Raw genomic sequence first — 16887 nt, forward strand, 5'->3', positions numbered from 1 at the left:
CCTCAAGAATGTGTGAAGCATTCGTTTATATACCCTTATTCTAGACTCAGATCAAATTGCTACTTGATATCTCCACAAGGATGTCTAAAAGTCTTCTCAAATATAGAAATATCCTTTTCCTATCTTGTGTTGGTTTGCAAGGGCGGTGGTAATGAAATATCACTAACAACAGAGATTCAGTCTAGAGAATAGATTTATCCTGTCAGAATTCTGGCGTTAGACGCCCGAAATCAAAACGTCAGCAGGACTGCATCCAGGAGCTCTGAGGAGAGCCCGCTCCCCGTCGCTCTCCTCGCTTCAGTGACAGCAACTCTTGGTGTTTCTTGGCTTGCAGATGCGTCACTCTGACTTCTGCCAGTCTTCATGTCTTCTGTTATCTGTGTCTTCTCATGATGTTCACTCTGTGTCCAAATTTCCCTCTTCTTATAAGAACAACAGTCACATTGGACGAAGGGCCTATCCTATTCCAGGATGACTCCTGTCTTTAATTATAACTTGATTTCAACAACTTTATTTTCAAATAAGGTCACATCCTGGGCATTGGGGGTTAGAATGTCAGTACGTCTTTTGGAGGGACATGGTTCAAGCCCATAACAACTCCCTTCCTTATTTTCCTGAAATTTCACCTTCTTCTGTCTCCCCAGCTGTGTCAATGGCACCTGTAGTGGCTCAAGCTAAGGGTGCAATCCTTGGTCCTTCCGCTTTCCTCACCCCATGCCAATTCCTTCAGCCCAACCTCCCAAATTATCCTGAATCCGTCCATTTCTCTTTACTCCGATTTCTATGGTTCTGCTTCAAGCTACTCTCACCTCTTACCAGGGCAGCTACATTAGCTCCCTGGCCCTATTCTCATCTCCAGTTTGGTTGATGGCCCTTGCTTAATACTCACAACTGAATAATATCCAAATACTTCATAGCTGCTTACAAAATCCTATTGATCTGGCCCCTCCCACCTCTCCAGCCTCATTTGCTGTAACTTGGTTTCTTTGCTCCAGTCACACGGGCCTTCCCACTGTTCCCTGGACCACTGGGTGTTTACCTTCACTAGCTTCCCTTCTAGAAATCTCTTTCCTGAACCTTCATATGGCTGTGAACATCCCTTTTGTTATGAGAATCTCAGCTTAAATGTCACCTTACATAGTGACATTTAATACACCTTCTCTGACCATCCAATCTCAGCAGTCACCTATGGTTCTCCATCATAAACCTTGATCTTAATTCTCTGCAAGGAATTTAGCAAGTTATATTATTTTTCTAATTTATGTGGGTATTGTTTTTTCCCCCATTGGAAATCTCCAGGAGAGCAGAGGGCTTGTTTATCTTGATTACACCACCTAGAACTGCATCTGGCTTGTAGGAGGTACTCAATAAATATTTGTTGAATGGATAATTAATGTTCCACAGAAGACCTTTGTGTATAAACCCTTTTTTTTTCTGTTTGGAAATTTAATCTACATAAATAATTCATCAGAAGGAGGGTTATTGGATCAAGAGATATAAACATATTTTGACTCTTGAAACGTATTGTTAAATTGCTTTGCAAAGAGGTAAGATCAGTTTTCATTTGTTAGGCAGCTTTTTAAGTCCTAAGTGCCAAGCTAGTGATTTCTGGTATGTGGGGGGAGGAGAAGGGAGGCATGCACTGGAGGAGGGGGTGGCCCGTCAGAGCTGCTGCCCTGGAGGGTCAGGGAGGGAGCTGCAGTGGCAATGAGCCAACTGAGCAGGTCTGGCAGGAGGGCAGCAGCCTGGTCTAAAGGCCGACATAGAGGATAGAGGGTGCTGCTCTGTGAACTTGGGCCAGAAGAAAGCCGACAGCGCACCTGCTCTTAGCTCAGTGAGGCCTGTCCTGCATGCCTGGTTGGGGACAGAAGTGAGGACACAGAGTAGGGCCTGGATCTTTTGCTTGAAGGCTCTTTGTAGGAGGCTATTTTTAGATTGGACATGGGGTCTGGGACATAAAGTGACACCGGCGCCCCTGTATAGAGGCCTCTAGGAACAGAGACCTGCTTTACCCAGTTTTACACGGCCAGGCCTGTTCCACAGGGCTCTGCCCTGAATCCCTGCTTGGCCACTGGAGCAATGGCAGGAAGACAAATGTCCCATGCTCATAAACGGAAGCTAAAATAGTTGACTTCATAGTAGAAAGCAGAATGGTGGTTCCTAGAGGCCCAGAAGGTTGGGGACAGAGGGAGGTTGGATCACAGATACCATAATGCAAGCAAGGGCACCTCCTCACAGGTAGCTGGTTGTGCACATGCTCTGTAAATGGAGGTGCTGGGCATTAATCGGCTTGCTCACTGAATAGCATAAATACTGGAGAAAGTTCTACTGGGTCTCTTTTGTTTGGTGAGGGAGCCTTGGAACAGCTGGGGGTGGGCACAGGTGACTGGGTACTGGGAGGGTTCTTGTTTATGGTGTGGAGTGCTTGGATGGAAACCATGGCATCTTTCCTGCCTTAGTCCACCTTACGCCGGTCACTCCCTCTGTAACTCCCAGCCCTACTGCACAAACAGGTCTCTACTTTGACGCTGCCTCCTTCCAACCCAGTCCTCTTTTCTTCGGTCCCTGGCCCCAGTATTCCCTGGATCTTTCATCTCTTGCAGGGCATGTCCCTCCACCCTCCTGGTCATCCTCCTTAGGATCTGCTCTGATTTAGGTCCCCAAGTAACTTGTGAGGCTTGGTTTCCCCTCCTTCCATCACCAGGGCCACAAGCCAGGATGCTACCCACAAGTCAGAGCCGAACTCTCCCTCAGGGCTGGCTCTGTCTCTCTGCTTCTCCTCTCCTGGTGTCTGAGTGTCTCTATTCTATCTTTGCAATTGCACAATGCTTTGGCTTCTGTCTGTCTTTCTCTCTCATGTCCCTCCCTATTAACGGGCCTCTGCGTAGGAGCAGTTTCCTTGTACTATTATTGTGGTCAATAAATATTTAATTGCATAAACAATGTTTTTAATGTCAGTAGTCCCTTCCAGAGCCCAGCGTTTTTGTCTGGCCCTTGCTGCGTCTCGCACATATTTGCTGAATGTACAATCAGCCCAAACCAGAGACTGACACTTCCTAACACATCATCCACTTCCGAACTCCTCCATGGTGCCTCTCCACTCTAAACAAAGGCCACACTCTGAGTCATGACCTTGAGGCTCTGCATGACCCCCTTACTCTTCTTACCTCTCAGCTCCTGTACCCCACCAAGGGACCCACCATACTGTACTTTTTTCTTTCCTTCACATCTTTGATGCATGGTCCCACTTTGCTCTTGCAGCTCTCTCTGTGCTCAGGTTGATCTGTTCCTTTCCCTTTGCTCCACTTCTGTCCTCTTCATCTGCCAACTCCTCCTACTTCAGATATTAGCTCAAATACCACTTGCCCCAGGCAACTAATCAGCTTGCTCACTGGATGGCTAATTGCTAGAGAAAGTTCTATACTGGGTTCTAAATTCTGGCTGGACCACTTACTAATTGAGTGACTGTGGGCAAGTTACTTAATCTCTTTGTTTCTCTGTTTACTGCTCTATAAAGTAATTATAGTTCCCACCTCTTGGATGGTTTTGTAGATTCATTAATTTGGTGAATGCAAAGAACAGTGCCTCACATATAGAGGGCATTTGATGAGTGAATGGTTAGTTCACGCCCAGACCTGGCCTGCACATGTTCTGCACAGGGAACTGAATTTTCCTTTAGTGCGCTCCTTTTTCCTTAAGACCTCTTTGTGATTGTTGTCTGTTTTCCTTTTCCCTAGTGTCCCTAAGCTTTTTCTTCTGCAACCAATTCTTGAAAATCCTGTGCAGAATTACTCTTAACTAAGGTATTGATTGTTAAAGGGTTATTTTTCTTCATACAGAAAACTCTGTCTTTATAGAACAATCTAGAACCTTGTTGTTCAAGGTTCAAACACCAGTTCTCTCTGGGCATCAGGTAGATGTGGAGGCTCCAGCCTACTCCAGGCCCAGAGAACCAGAACCTGCATTTTCACAAGATTTTCAACAACACTTCTTAGACTCTGATGTACCTGTAATTTTCTTGGAAAGCTTGTTAAAATATAGATTTCTAGAGCTCCCTGGGGTGGGACCTGAGGATCTGCTTGTCTAACAAGTCTCCAGGAGAATGGCAGCCTCCAAGCATCAAAGGAAGATGTGCTAATGGGGAAATTGGAGGCACTGGGGGACATCTTTTTTCCAAGATAGTACCCTTTTCCCATCTTTTAAAATCACCAGGCAGTCTCTGCCTGTGGTTTTGTGGCACAAAAATGCTTGTGATTATTGCTGCTATGTCCATTTCTATTTAAAATTCCACAGTTTAAAAGTTCTTCACATCTTTCATTTTATTTCCTCCTTGCAACAATTCTACCAATTGCACGAGAAGAAAATTCTTAGCCTTCTTTTTAAAAGAGCCTGATCATGTACAACCAGACGAATGAGAAGTTATACTCCATTTATGTATGATGTGTCAACATGCATTCTACTGTCATGTATAAGTAATAGAACAAATAACAAATATATTAAAAAACAGCAAGAGACTGAGATTAAGAGAACTCAGAGAGGCAAAGGCTCACAGCCACCAGCTGCCACTGCCATCACAGGTGGCGTCTCCTGGGTTGGCACCTAGTGTTTCTCTAATACTTACAACCTTTACGGCTGATAACATCACTTCCACTTTACAGGTGATACAAGGAGGCTGGATGAGGTTCAGGAACCTTCTCAGGGTCACAAGCCAGGGCAGCTCCACTCTGGTAAGTGGGTATTACAGAGCAGTAGTTCTGCTTCTAGAAGGGAATGTGGCCCTTCTGTTTCCTGGTCAGGATCTTAATTCTTCATTATCTCATTACTCATAGTAACAGCTCCTCTGTCTCTATCACACAGTCTCTCTCTCTCTCTCTCTCACACACACACACACACACACACACACACATACACACACACACAGATGTATAGGCCACTGATGGGCCATTTAAATTTCTACCTCCATTTGCCCTTCTGCCTTTAGAGGTGAAAGGAGCTGGGGAGGAGGTATGAAAGATGACCTCCCTGCCCAAGGCCCCGACAGATCCAGGAATCCATCTGGCTTTCTCCTCCGTCTCGGGCCATATCATCTTTCTCTTCCTCTTCTTCTGCTCTCAGAGAATTACAGTCCAGTCCTGGCTCTAATTTCCTACAGATTCTTTATTTAGAAAAAAAAATATTAAGCCAAACAATCTATTCCTTAACTTCAATTTCCCTTGTCTCATTGGGTTTCAATTCCCCTTCCACCTGCACACACAACACATACACACAGCCAAAACTCCAACCAATAAACTCTGATTTTTTTTCTCATCAGACAGTTCGGATTTCTCTCCTGTTGCCCGTTAGAAGTGCTGCCCTGGCCCCCTTGCCCTCCCCTGGGCTCTGGTATGCTTGCCTCCCCTGAGGCCCGGCTGGCAGGAGGACACACCAGGCTGCCAACAGAGGGCAGAGGAGCTTAGTGCTGCAGTTCTAGGCCCAACTGGGCTGTGGAGCCCTCAGAGAGTCCGTGCTCCTTCATGCAGAACACGGGCGGGTTGGTTAGATGACCTCCAGGGGTGCCTCAGACATCAATATTTTATGATTCTAAGTGGAATGTTCACAAGGAAAAACTTTCATGGCCTTTATTACCGATGGCGTGCCAGGGACATGTTATCGGGAAGCCAGAAGTTACTTTTATTGTGCCAGGTACTGTGCTAATAATTTTACATGCATTATCTGAATTATCTCATTTCATTCTCACAGAAACCCTCCAACCTGGGAATTATTAGTATTTCCGTTTCTCATATGAGAAAACTGAGGCTTAAAGAAATGTTTTGTTTTCCTGAATATCAATGGTCTCTCACAGACGAACAGAGGTTGGACTGTTATCAGGGCCAGCCCCTCACCCTGAATTGTGCCTGCCATATTTCTGGAAGGTGGTGCCTGGACTCTGCTTGGATTTCCCCAGGGCTGGGGAACTTGGTTTTTTGGAATCATTTTTTTGGTTCCATCTTTGGAACCACTTTTTGAATGGTTCTGAGTATAAGAAAACTCTTCTTCACAGGGAGCCCAAACTTCTTTCCTTGTAACTTGTGCTACTCTGTATGGTGGAAAGAACACGGGGTTGAGAGTCACAGGCCTTGGGCTAGTATCCCAGCCCTTCACTTAGCACCATAACCACAGGCAGGTGGCTCCTCTGGGCCTCAGTTATCCCAGGTGAACATGAAGGGATTGGAGGAGTTGAACTTGGGGTCCCTTCTGGTTTGGACACTTTAGGATTATATAGTTCACGATGGAGGATGTAACATACACATATCTGATCCCAATCATGGAAACAGTGAAGGAGTGAACATTGTGTTCCAAGAACAGGTCCCTTTCTGCCAAAATGTCTGTGAAGGTGGCAACCCTGCCAGCTGAGATGAATCCAGAAGGTTCTTATAAATGGAGTTCTCGTCTGGTCTTAAAACCAAATCCCTCTTCTCTCCCTCCTTCTTTTCCCTCCTTCCTACTTTTTTTTCTCCCTCCTTCCCCCACCTCCCGCCCTCCCTCTCTTTCTGATTTAGAGAATGTCTCTAAATGTGGACTACTGTAATCTTCCAAAGTTAGAGATCATGTCCCTGGCAACACACTTCTCTCATACGTTAAACATACAGAATCAATCCTTTTCAGGAGCAGAGAAAACCTGCAGAAACATAATCTAGAGTTGTTTCATGTCTCTTGAGAACCTTTAAATTTGGCTGCTAAACTCGTGGCTGTTGGGATAGCGGTTTTCAGTCATGAAGTCCCTGCACAACTTTTGAGGGGCCTCTGGAATAGTATGTCTATGTGTGCTTTGTTTGTGAATGTGCATTTTCTGGGGAAAAGTATCTGTGAAAGAGAAGAACAGCCTGTGACACTGGGGGTAGGCCTTGGTGTCTCTAGGAGTTGGCCTGGTGTTCAGAGCTGGGCTGTGGTGTTCTCTGTATCTGATGTCACAGAACACCAGCCGTCAGACAAAATGAATCAAGACAATAAAAAGAATACTCCATAATCATGTTTGAGCAGAGAATAAAAATAAGAACATCGTCCAAGCCACAGAAATGACCACACATTCCCCTTTCCTGGCCAATGGGAATGCTGCTTCCCTCCCTACCTGCTAGAAAAGAATCTAGATGACCCATTATGATATCGCCCCCGTTTCTCGACTGTTCAGTCCAGAACAAGAGCTCCATTTCCTTGAAGCTTCCCTGAAATGATCCATCAACAGCCCAAATCCTATAAGGAGTCTGTTCTAACAGCCTCTTATTGAGAAGCCTCCTGAGTCTCATGGCATATGCTCTCCCTTGTTTCACTCAATAAACTTGACCTTGTCTAGTGGCAGGTGTTCCCAGTTGCCTTGACCACAGGGAATAGGCATGTCTATAGCTTTTCAGTATCTGAATGGGATTAGAGAAAAATCCTACAATCCATGCTGACCAGTCTCATTTGAAATTCATGGCTAGAAACCCAAGTGGACTCTGGAGTCAGAGAGGCAGTTATATGGCAAGTTCTTAGTCCATTCAGTCTTCCTGTCTTCTAGACAATTGCTCCTCCCCTTCCCTATCTCAGGTGGCGATCTTCCTGCCTAGTTCTCCGAGACAGGGACTTGCACAGGTTCTCTGGCACATCCACCCACCTTCTAGTGTCTGCCCATGTACTCTCGCTCTCTGCCTACTCTCGTGGATCAGGGATGGGTACACTGCTGCCCAGGGCTAAATCCAGCCTGCCCACCCCCTGGCCATGCTTATCCCCTTATGCATTATCTATGGCAGCATTTGTGCTGCAATGAGAGAGTTGAGTGGTTGCAGCAGAGACCTCTTGACCTGCAAAACCTAAAATGTTCACAGATATTTTAATGCGTGGCCCATTACAGAAGAAGCTTGCTGACCCCTGGCATAGATGAGCAGGTGATGCACTTGGTTAAGCCTCCACTTGTACTCTAGATCCCCTGCCCCAGCCTCTTCCAAGACATTCCTCTATCAATCATCTTTGTCTCTCCTGCAAGGTCAACAGTTTCTTGTCTATTGGATCACTCCCTTCATGCACAAATGTGTTATTTCTCCTATCTTAACTTTTTCTTCATTCTACTCTCCCAACACATTTCTTTTGCTCCCCTTTGTGGCACAACTTCTTTAAAGAATTTATTCTCCCTGTCCCCAAATCTTCTCCTCCCATCCACTCCCCTGCCCCCACCCTGCCCCATATTGGGGACTGAACCCAGGCGTGCTTCACCACTGAGCTACATCCTCACCCATCTTTACTTTTTATTTTGAGAGAGGGTCTTGGTAAATTGCCCAGGCTAACCTCGAATTTATGATCCTCCTGCCGCAGCCTCCAGAGTCTCTGGGATCACAGGTGAGAGCCACTGGGCCACTGGGCCTGGCCCATTTGCTCTTCATCCATTGTAATTAGGCTTCTGTCTCCACTACTTCACTGGAGTGGCATTTCTCACAGTCACCGATGCTAAACCCAGTGCCAAGCCCTCACCCCCTTCTCCTTTCAGCAGCGTTGGTTCAGTCCAGCACTCTTCCTTCTTCCTCCCCAAACTCTTTTCTTTCTTTCACTTGGCTTGTAGGGCACCCTGCTCTCCCGGATTTGTTTTTCCCCTTAACTCTGTGGATCCTCTATCTCTTTTTCTCCATCAAATTAATATTGGGATGCTTCAAAGGTCTAGGCTTGGTCTTCTTCCCCTCCTCTTCTTCCCCCTTCTTCTATCTATATCCACATTCTCCGTGATCTTATCCAGTCTAATGGCTTTAGATAAGAACTCAGATTGATATCAGCTCAGACCTTTCTCTTGAACTCCAGAACTGAATGACCGGTAGTCTCATTGCCTCCTTCACTTGAATGATCCATAGTCTATTCTACAACTCGACACACCCAAAACAGACCCCTCCTCCTGCCTCCTGCAGCCGGCTCCATTGGCAGCCTTCCCTACCATTGTCAATGGCAACTCCATTCTTCCTTTACTCAGGCCAAAATCTTGGTGTCATTCTGACTTCTCTCTTTCAAACTTACTTCCAGTCTATCAGAGAATCCCATTGAATCTACGTTGATAATATATCCAGAATTCATCTGTGTTCCAATACGCCCACAGTACCTCTCTGGGCTGAAGCGTCAACCCTTGGGTCTGGTCTCTAACTCGTCTCTACCTCCATCCTTGCGTTATTTCAATGTGGCAGTCAGAGCAGTCCTTTAACACGGTTAGATAGATTGTGACACTCCTCCATTCAAAACCTTGCAGGGGCTAAAGCCCCTTCCACTGGCCTGCATAATCTGGACTGTTACCCCAGCCTCCCTGCTTGCGCTGTGGTACCCGTGCTCCTGCTGTAGGCTCCTGCTGTAGCTACCCACAACACTCTTGCCCTAGTACCCATTGGCTCACTTTTACATCCTTTACATCTTGGTTCACATTTCCCCACTGAAGCCCACCCTGGCCTGACCCACCCCATGTAAAAGGCAGCCCCTCTCCCCTCTCTCAGTCCCCTTGGTCTGCTCTATTTTCTTACATTTCTTATCTTCTAACATTCAAGATCAGTTTCCCAATTGTTGTCCTTGTTATTTCTTGCATGCCCCCCTCCCCTGGAGCCCACAAGGTTAGGGATCTTGGCACCAACCACCTGAAAATGGACTTAGCCTACAGTTACCTTTCTGTAAATATTTGTCGCATGCTGCTGAATAGATCAAAGACTGACCATTGCTTTGGTACAGAGTTTCTCACTGAGCCCTCGAACTTGAGTCATAGTCAATTCTATGCATTTCCTTAGTAGAGAGTTCCCTAGGCTTTCAACCATTTGCATGCCAAACTCTGGATTACTGCCCCAAACATAATCTGTATTTTTATTTACTTTATCCTTTTCCTTAATATAGACTTATTTTATGACAACTAAATTAATTTTATCAGAATATCTCATATCATGGCTCTGATATACTAGTTCTGTTTCTCCTAATACATTAAAATAAACATATAGCTATTAAATGAAAAAATGCTCATTTGTATTAACCGAGGTCATCTTGCTTAGCTCTTGTGGTGACCTGCCCATTCTTTTCCCTTCCATCAGAAAGGCCTCCAGCTTCCCCCATCTCCTCAAATCCCATTGTCCTTCTCTAGGAGGCCTCGGGAAGCTCCTCCAGCCTCCTTCTCTGAGCTCCCTTCACACTTACAGACAGAATGCTTAACCCAACATGTGGATGCCGACATCCTAGTATGGTTGGGCTCATGTGTTGAAGGCATGTTTCCCAATGCAGCAAAGTTCAGAGGTGGGCTTTTGGGTAGTGAGGGACCAGGAGGGCTCTGACCTCATCAGTGGATTAGTTCATTGATAGCTGAGTGGACTACAGGAGGTGGTGGAAACTCTAGGTGGTAGAGCATGATTGGAAGAAGTAGGGCATAGGGGCATGCCCTGGAGAGGTATTTCTTTTTTTTTGGTACCAGGGATTGAACCCAGGGATGCTTAACCACTGAGCCACATCCCCTGCTCTTTTTTAATTTTTTATTTTGAGACAGGGTCTTGCTTAGTTGCTTAGGGCCTCATTAAGTTGCTAAGGCTGGCTTTGAACTTGTGATCCTCCTGCCTAATCCTCCTGAGCTGCTGGGATTATAGGCGTGCGCCCCATGCACGGCTCGAAAGGTATCGATTGACCCTGGCTTCTTTTTCTTTCTCATGAGCAGAGCAGCTTCCCTCTGCTGTGCCCTTCCACCCTGGTGTTCTTCCTTGTCTCTGGCCCAAAGCAATGGACCCAGTTTGTAAAAAGCTGACTAATATTCCATTTGGTTTTGTTTTCTGTTTTGCATCATAGGATAATGAAAGATCTTCCTAGAGCTATACATAAAAGAGATGTTAGAGTGCTCGACTTCCTTATTTTACAGGCTGTCAAGGACATTAAGGGGCTTTCCCCAAATCACTGCTAAGTAGGGGAAAAGCCAAGTCTTGGGTCTTCTGATTCTTCACTCTCAGAGGGGGAAATCCACCAGCACTTGCTGGGTCCCTGTAATGTGCAGGAGAGAACCGTGAATAGAACGGATTCAGGCCTTACCCAGAGCTTACAGTGTGCTCAGGAAGACATCACTACACAAACAACCCTACATGATTAAGTAAATCACACCCTCTTTGGGACTGACAACTCAGCTGCATTGTGGGTTAATTAGGCCACTCTGGTCTCACCTATTTGCCACTGTGCTCAGGGAGAAGGCAGCCCAGGAGCTCAGGGACTCTCAGCCTTAGGAGTAGCTCCAGTTTCCACCTCGCTGCATTCAGCTAGATGGTGACAGGAGAGACTGCCAGGTCTGCTCTGGAGACAACCCCTTGGTTTTCGGAGTTTGGGCATCTTGGACATTTTTTGTTGTTGTTTTTGGTATTGGGGATTGAATCCAGGGAACTTTACCACTGAGTTACATTCATAGCTCTATTTTTTTTTTTTTTTTCTTTTTGAGACTGGGTCTTGCTAAGTTGTTGAGAGTCTTGCTAACATTCTCAGACTGGTCTTGAACTTGCCATCCTCCTGCCTCAGCCTCTGAAGTTGCTGGAATTACAGGTGTGTGCCACAAAATGCATGTTGGTCATTTTTGCCAAGGGAGTGCCTATAATGTGGCTTTGATGTTTTTTTTTTTTTTAAAGTCCTGAGTTTCCGGAAGTGGAAACTCTTAGTGTCATGTGTGAGGCCCATTGCAAAGCCTCAGGTAGCTTCACCTTTTTGGTAAAATGCAGGTTCTTCTAAAGAGGATGCACTTTTGTCCCTGTTACCATTACATCCAGAGCTTGTGCATTTCCTTGAGATTGTTCGGTGGGGCTGGTTAACCCATGCCTAAGAAACTCCAATTCCATCTGCCTTAGTCTTAGAAAATTAAACCTAACAAATGATGTGACATGTAGTGATTTGGAACAGGGGTGCATTTAACTGAGAAAGCACTGGAGGGCTTCAGCTCTGATTCTACCTCTCGTGAGGCTAGGCAACTGGCTTTGTGTTTCTCAGCCTCAATTTCCGCCGCTGTCAAGTGTAGACAATAATGACTCCTATACCTTCTGACATTCTTGAGACAGGAGATGGGAACATATGGGAGAATCCTTATCAGATCTCAAGTGCAACAAAATGTCACTTAAAAATTAACCTCCTGTTATGAATCCTGTTTTGTAAAGTTCACAAGGAGGCTCAGAGAGAGAGACGTGTTAGGGCTAGAACAAAGGGTCTCCTGATTCTTATGTTTCTTTTCACCAGGTTACTGTACCAGGGCCTGCTTTCTGGTAGAGCAATTATTGGCAAGAGCAAGTTCCTGGGGAAATTAATAGGGGCTGGGAGGGAAAGGAAGGGAGGAGAGTAGAGGGATCTCCTGTCAGGGTATGGAGAGGGCAGCGGAGGGGAGGGGGCAAAGCTGAGCTCTCTCTTACCTTCTCAGCATGTGGAGGGGGTGAGATCGGGTCTCCTCAGGGTCAGGGTTCTCTGCTGCCACCTTTCTTACCCTCTCTCAATTTGCCTATGAGTAGCTGAAGCTGATTCTAGTATAAAATAACATGCACTTTAGTACATTTTGAAAGGAAAGTCAAGTTTTAATGATCAGTTTCATGCTCCTTGGTATTTTCTTTCAAGCAAAGGCCATGTTTTCATAAGATACTCCACTTCAATGGGGCTATTCTTTTGGCCCCAGCAAACATTCCTGAGTGGTAGGTTTTAGGAGGTGTGCCAGTTTATTGCTTCTGTGTCCAATAACTTTGGAGGATCTCTCTTCATACCCCCCAAGGTCATGTTATTTCAGAAACCTACAGCTCTTCAACGTGTACTCTAATAAAAGCAAGCACCACTAATTCTAAAGGAAAGTGGGCTTTCCAAATAAGACCAGCTGTGAATATTTTTTTTTTTAAAAAAAGGTGTAATTTTAGCAACAGGAGTCCATACATCAAAATTCCACGCAGTTGGAACTCTTCAGGCATTTTCACAGCCATTTAAAAAGATGTCTTCAGCAAACTCATCTAAGTTAGCTATAAATGCTTGGCATGATGGACATGAAGTGTCTGTAGGCCAATATTCAATCCAGGTTGAGGAGTCTAATGGGTAGATGTACCTACCAAGAAGAAATGGAAACAGAGTTTGTGATGACGCCACACACAGAGCGAAGCTGTATTAGATCTCCCTGGTAAGAGACTATGGGCAGGTCCCCAGGGCCCCAGCTGTTAGTCACACTCTTCTAAACCAGCCTGGGGAGTGCATAGACCCTTAAAAGATGGTGAGCTGTTTGGGGCTCCCATGGCTAAAGATGGTAATGGCATCTATGTCACGGTCCATATTTCGTAAACAGATTTTAAGGTACATATTTAAACATTTGCTGAGGACAGATTAAGGGAGCTGGTGTGGTGCTCCTGAACTGATGCATCATGCTGGTTCCATCATCCAGATGGCCTGTCACATAGCTGCCAGGACGTTGCCAGCACTTCTTTGTTGTCAGTACGTGTTAGTTCATTTATGTTTGCAATGGTTTCTTGGTTAAGAGCAGAGTACATAAGAAGCATATTGTGCAGATAAGTATGAACTACACTCAGTTTTGGAGGGAAGATCAGAGGCCTCAAACTACTGGTGACTTACTTGAAGCTGAAATTGTATTTTATCTGCAGGGCTTCTTTACCCATAATTAAATACTGTCTTCCTTTTACCAGGTCTGCATTAGCACAGGTGGTCTTTTTGATGAAGGTGATTTCAGACCCTTTCTCAGCGACGGCTTCTCCTGAGAGACACAAGGAAGCTTATCACATTCTTGTTCTCATGTCACAGTTATCAACCCTCTCAAGCTGTCCAGTTCCTCATGGCTTCTGAGAGGTTAATGGCCACTGGAGAGCAGCACTAGTCACATGGTTAAGACTTCAGACTCTGGAGCCAGACTGTGTCACTCAAGCTCTAGCTGTGCCATTTCTTGGCTGTGTGGCTCTGGGCAAATACTCTACTATGCTCTGTATTAAGGACTCAGTCCTTCCACCTGAAAAATAGGCATGATGATAAAACCTACTTTGTGGATCGTTGTGAGATTCAATGGGTCAATGTGTGACCAGTGCTTAGAACACAGTAAGAATCATGTGTTTGTTATTACTGCTCTTATAGACTCCGAATTATTGCTCTAGTAGTTGAACAATATTAATTCCCATGTGTCATATAGCAAAAGAGAAAAGCATTTGGTAGCTGGCAATGGTCAACTTTGTTGAAAAGAATAAGACATGAAAGGCTTGGAAAATTTTAAGGAGAATAACTTGGATTCCCAAAGGATTCAGAGTCGCCTAGAAGCTGGTTCTTCTTCCTGGAATGCACTCCTCCCCACGTTGGTCTGTTGAATTCTACCCATCTTTAGACCCACTTTCAATCTTCACAGTATCCACTAAAACTTTCTTGTCTACTCTCTGTTGTATGAGTAATGGGGATGGAACCCAGGACTGGAGGCTGCCGGAGGAGAGCTCCACCACTGAGCTCCACCCCCAGCCCTCCCTCACTCCTTTTATCGTGAATTTCTATCAGTGTTTCACACCACATGTCTGTCTCCTCATCTAGACTAGAAACTTCTTAAGGCAAGGATTGTGTCTGATTCATTGCTATATATTTAGGACTGATATTTATATATTTAGGACTAATATTTAACTTTTTAAACTCTGGCAGAACACAGTGCTGCACACCTGTAATCCCAGCAATTTGTGAGGCTGAGGCAGGGGGATCACAAGTCACAAGTTCCAGGCTAGACTCAGTAGTCTAGTGAGCCCCTGTCTCAAAATAAAAATTGAAAAGGGCTGGGAATGTAATTCAGTGGCAAAGCAATTCTGGGTTCAATTCCTAATACGAAACAAGCAACAATCACAAACATACATACATACACACACACACACACACACACACACACACACACCCCTCTGGTACAGTCATTTTAATTGTTAAATCCTGAAAAAATTTTGAACCTGTCTGAAAACCATATTTAATAAATGTGTCCACGGAAAAACTTTAATTAATAACGTAAATCGTTCAGGCTCATTTTCTTAGGCTATCCCAGTGCCATGGTGTCCTGTTACAGCAACATGTGAACCACATGCCCACGCAATCTGCCAAGTCAACCATCGTCATACTATGCAGTGTGGATACATGGGCATCATCATCATCATTATTATTATTGTTATTGTTATTATTTTGTGTGCGTGGTGCTGGGGATTGAACCCAGGGCCTTGTGCATATGAGGCAAGCACTCTACCAACTGAGCTATATCCCCAGCCTTGGGCCTTATTATTTTTAAAAACTTTTGTTAGTGGAAAATTTCAAGTATATTTAGAAGAGAGAATAAATCTTTTTTTCTGTTTATATCCTCACCTACTATATGTACCCTTATGCTTTAGGAGAAAAATCAGTTTATCATTATCCACCAACTACATCATTCATCCTTGGTTCTGAGTGATTTCTTGTTAGTAGGCAACAATTCTTAAGCAAGTAGTAAGTGTGTATTATTTTAATGTTTATGTAAATTCGAAATTTATAAGTATTAAAAAGGAACATCCAGAATGGGGATGGCTTAACATTCCCTTTTAGGTATCATAAAAATTAATCCCCTGCATCTATAGAATAATGAAATGACACTCAACAAAGGACTACAGTTTGGAAATCATTTGATACTGGGTAAAGCTCAAGACAATCTTGATACAATGCAAAAAAATTGGTACACAGTAAAACAAATAATTTTTATTTTGGGAATGAAAAGCATTTATTATTCAGTAAAAAAGGGGTGGCTTATTGTTTGTGATGTGGGTGTTGAATGTAAACAGTGCTCAAAAAATGGAGGAGTGGTGGAATGATCAGAGTGCTAAATACCTATTTCATGAGAAAGGTAATCCATTCAAATAGAGAAAACCTGTGACCACCAATGAGGAAAAACTGAAACAGCATCACAAACAACTTTTATAAAGTGAAACGCTTAAAACTAGGAAAAATGTTGTTAGTGTTGATAAAACAAATTAAAATGAGGAAAATATTATTAGAATTTTTAGAACACTTTTAGACTCAAAATACTTGATAGGAATTAAGAGAAAAAATTGACATAAATATATTATTATAATTTATGTTTAGGATCTATTTATGTTTTTTTTAAGCATCAGAAATTTACTGGTTGCTCAAAACATTACATTGATCTTGACATATCATATATCATACATTTGTTTCAAATGGGGTATGAATTCTTATTATTCCCCCATGTACAGACTGCAGAATAGGATCTATTTATTACAGAACTTACACCTACTGAAATGAGAAAATAGCTGTTTGTTAGATATGAATAAGGCAATAAGCTAAATTTTCATCATGTTAAATAAATAAACTACTTCATTTAAAAAAGTGTTTTAAGTGACTCAAAACAAAAAATTGCACTTTGAGATTGGCTTATGATTTTTGTTAACCTCAAGGTGCTGGAAGAACAACTAAACAACACATCAAACTGTTTTGCTGAGGTTTGAGATTAAAGGATTCATTGAGAAATATTTACATGAACACCTTTAAAGGATGTGTCTCCCCAAGAATAATATAAAACTCTATGAAGGCAGAAGTCTGTTTTATTCAAGTTGATACAACTCTGGGTCTAACATAATGCCTGGCAAACAGTAAGTGCTAAATGTTTGTTGAATGAATGAAAGAATGCATGAAGGCTCACCTGCTTTGTAGACATCTAGGAGAGTTGCTGAGTACCTGACAAAAACGTTGTCTTCAGTGACGGATGTGATGCTAACTTTGTAAGCTGGTCAGAGAGCAAAGCAAGACAAGACAAAAACAAATAATTCAGGCTGAATACCACTGATACTATGTTCAATAAAAGCCAGAATTTGCCAAACAAATGAGAAACGCAGCATGGCAGCTATTATGGGAAACCTGAGGTAGATCTTACTTCTCCCA

The 16887-nt window shown here is 43.9% G+C and overlaps 1 protein-coding gene across 1 annotated transcript in view; it reads right to left on the minus strand.

Annotated features, from left to right (window-relative positions):
- Window positions 1–12834: 12834 nt before the first annotated feature.
- Window positions 12835–16887, minus strand: part of C5 (complement C5) — an 84269-nt gene continuing 80216 nt past the window's right edge. The window contains exons 39-41 of the mRNA XM_027937931.3: window positions 16649–16732; window positions 13570–13708; window positions 12835–13051 (exon numbers count right to left, since the gene is read on the minus strand). Of these exons, the coding sequence (XP_027793732.2) occupies window positions 12913–13051; window positions 13570–13708; window positions 16649–16732 (362 nt within the window). The 3' untranslated portion in view covers window positions 12835–12912. The remainder of the gene's footprint in view (window positions 13052–13569; window positions 13709–16648; window positions 16733–16887) is intronic.

The sequence above is a fragment of the Marmota flaviventris genome, chromosome 13 (genome assembly GCF_047511675.1).
Source record: "Marmota flaviventris isolate mMarFla1 chromosome 13, mMarFla1.hap1, whole genome shotgun sequence".
Taxonomy (NCBI): domain Eukaryota; kingdom Metazoa; phylum Chordata; class Mammalia; order Rodentia; family Sciuridae; genus Marmota; species Marmota flaviventris.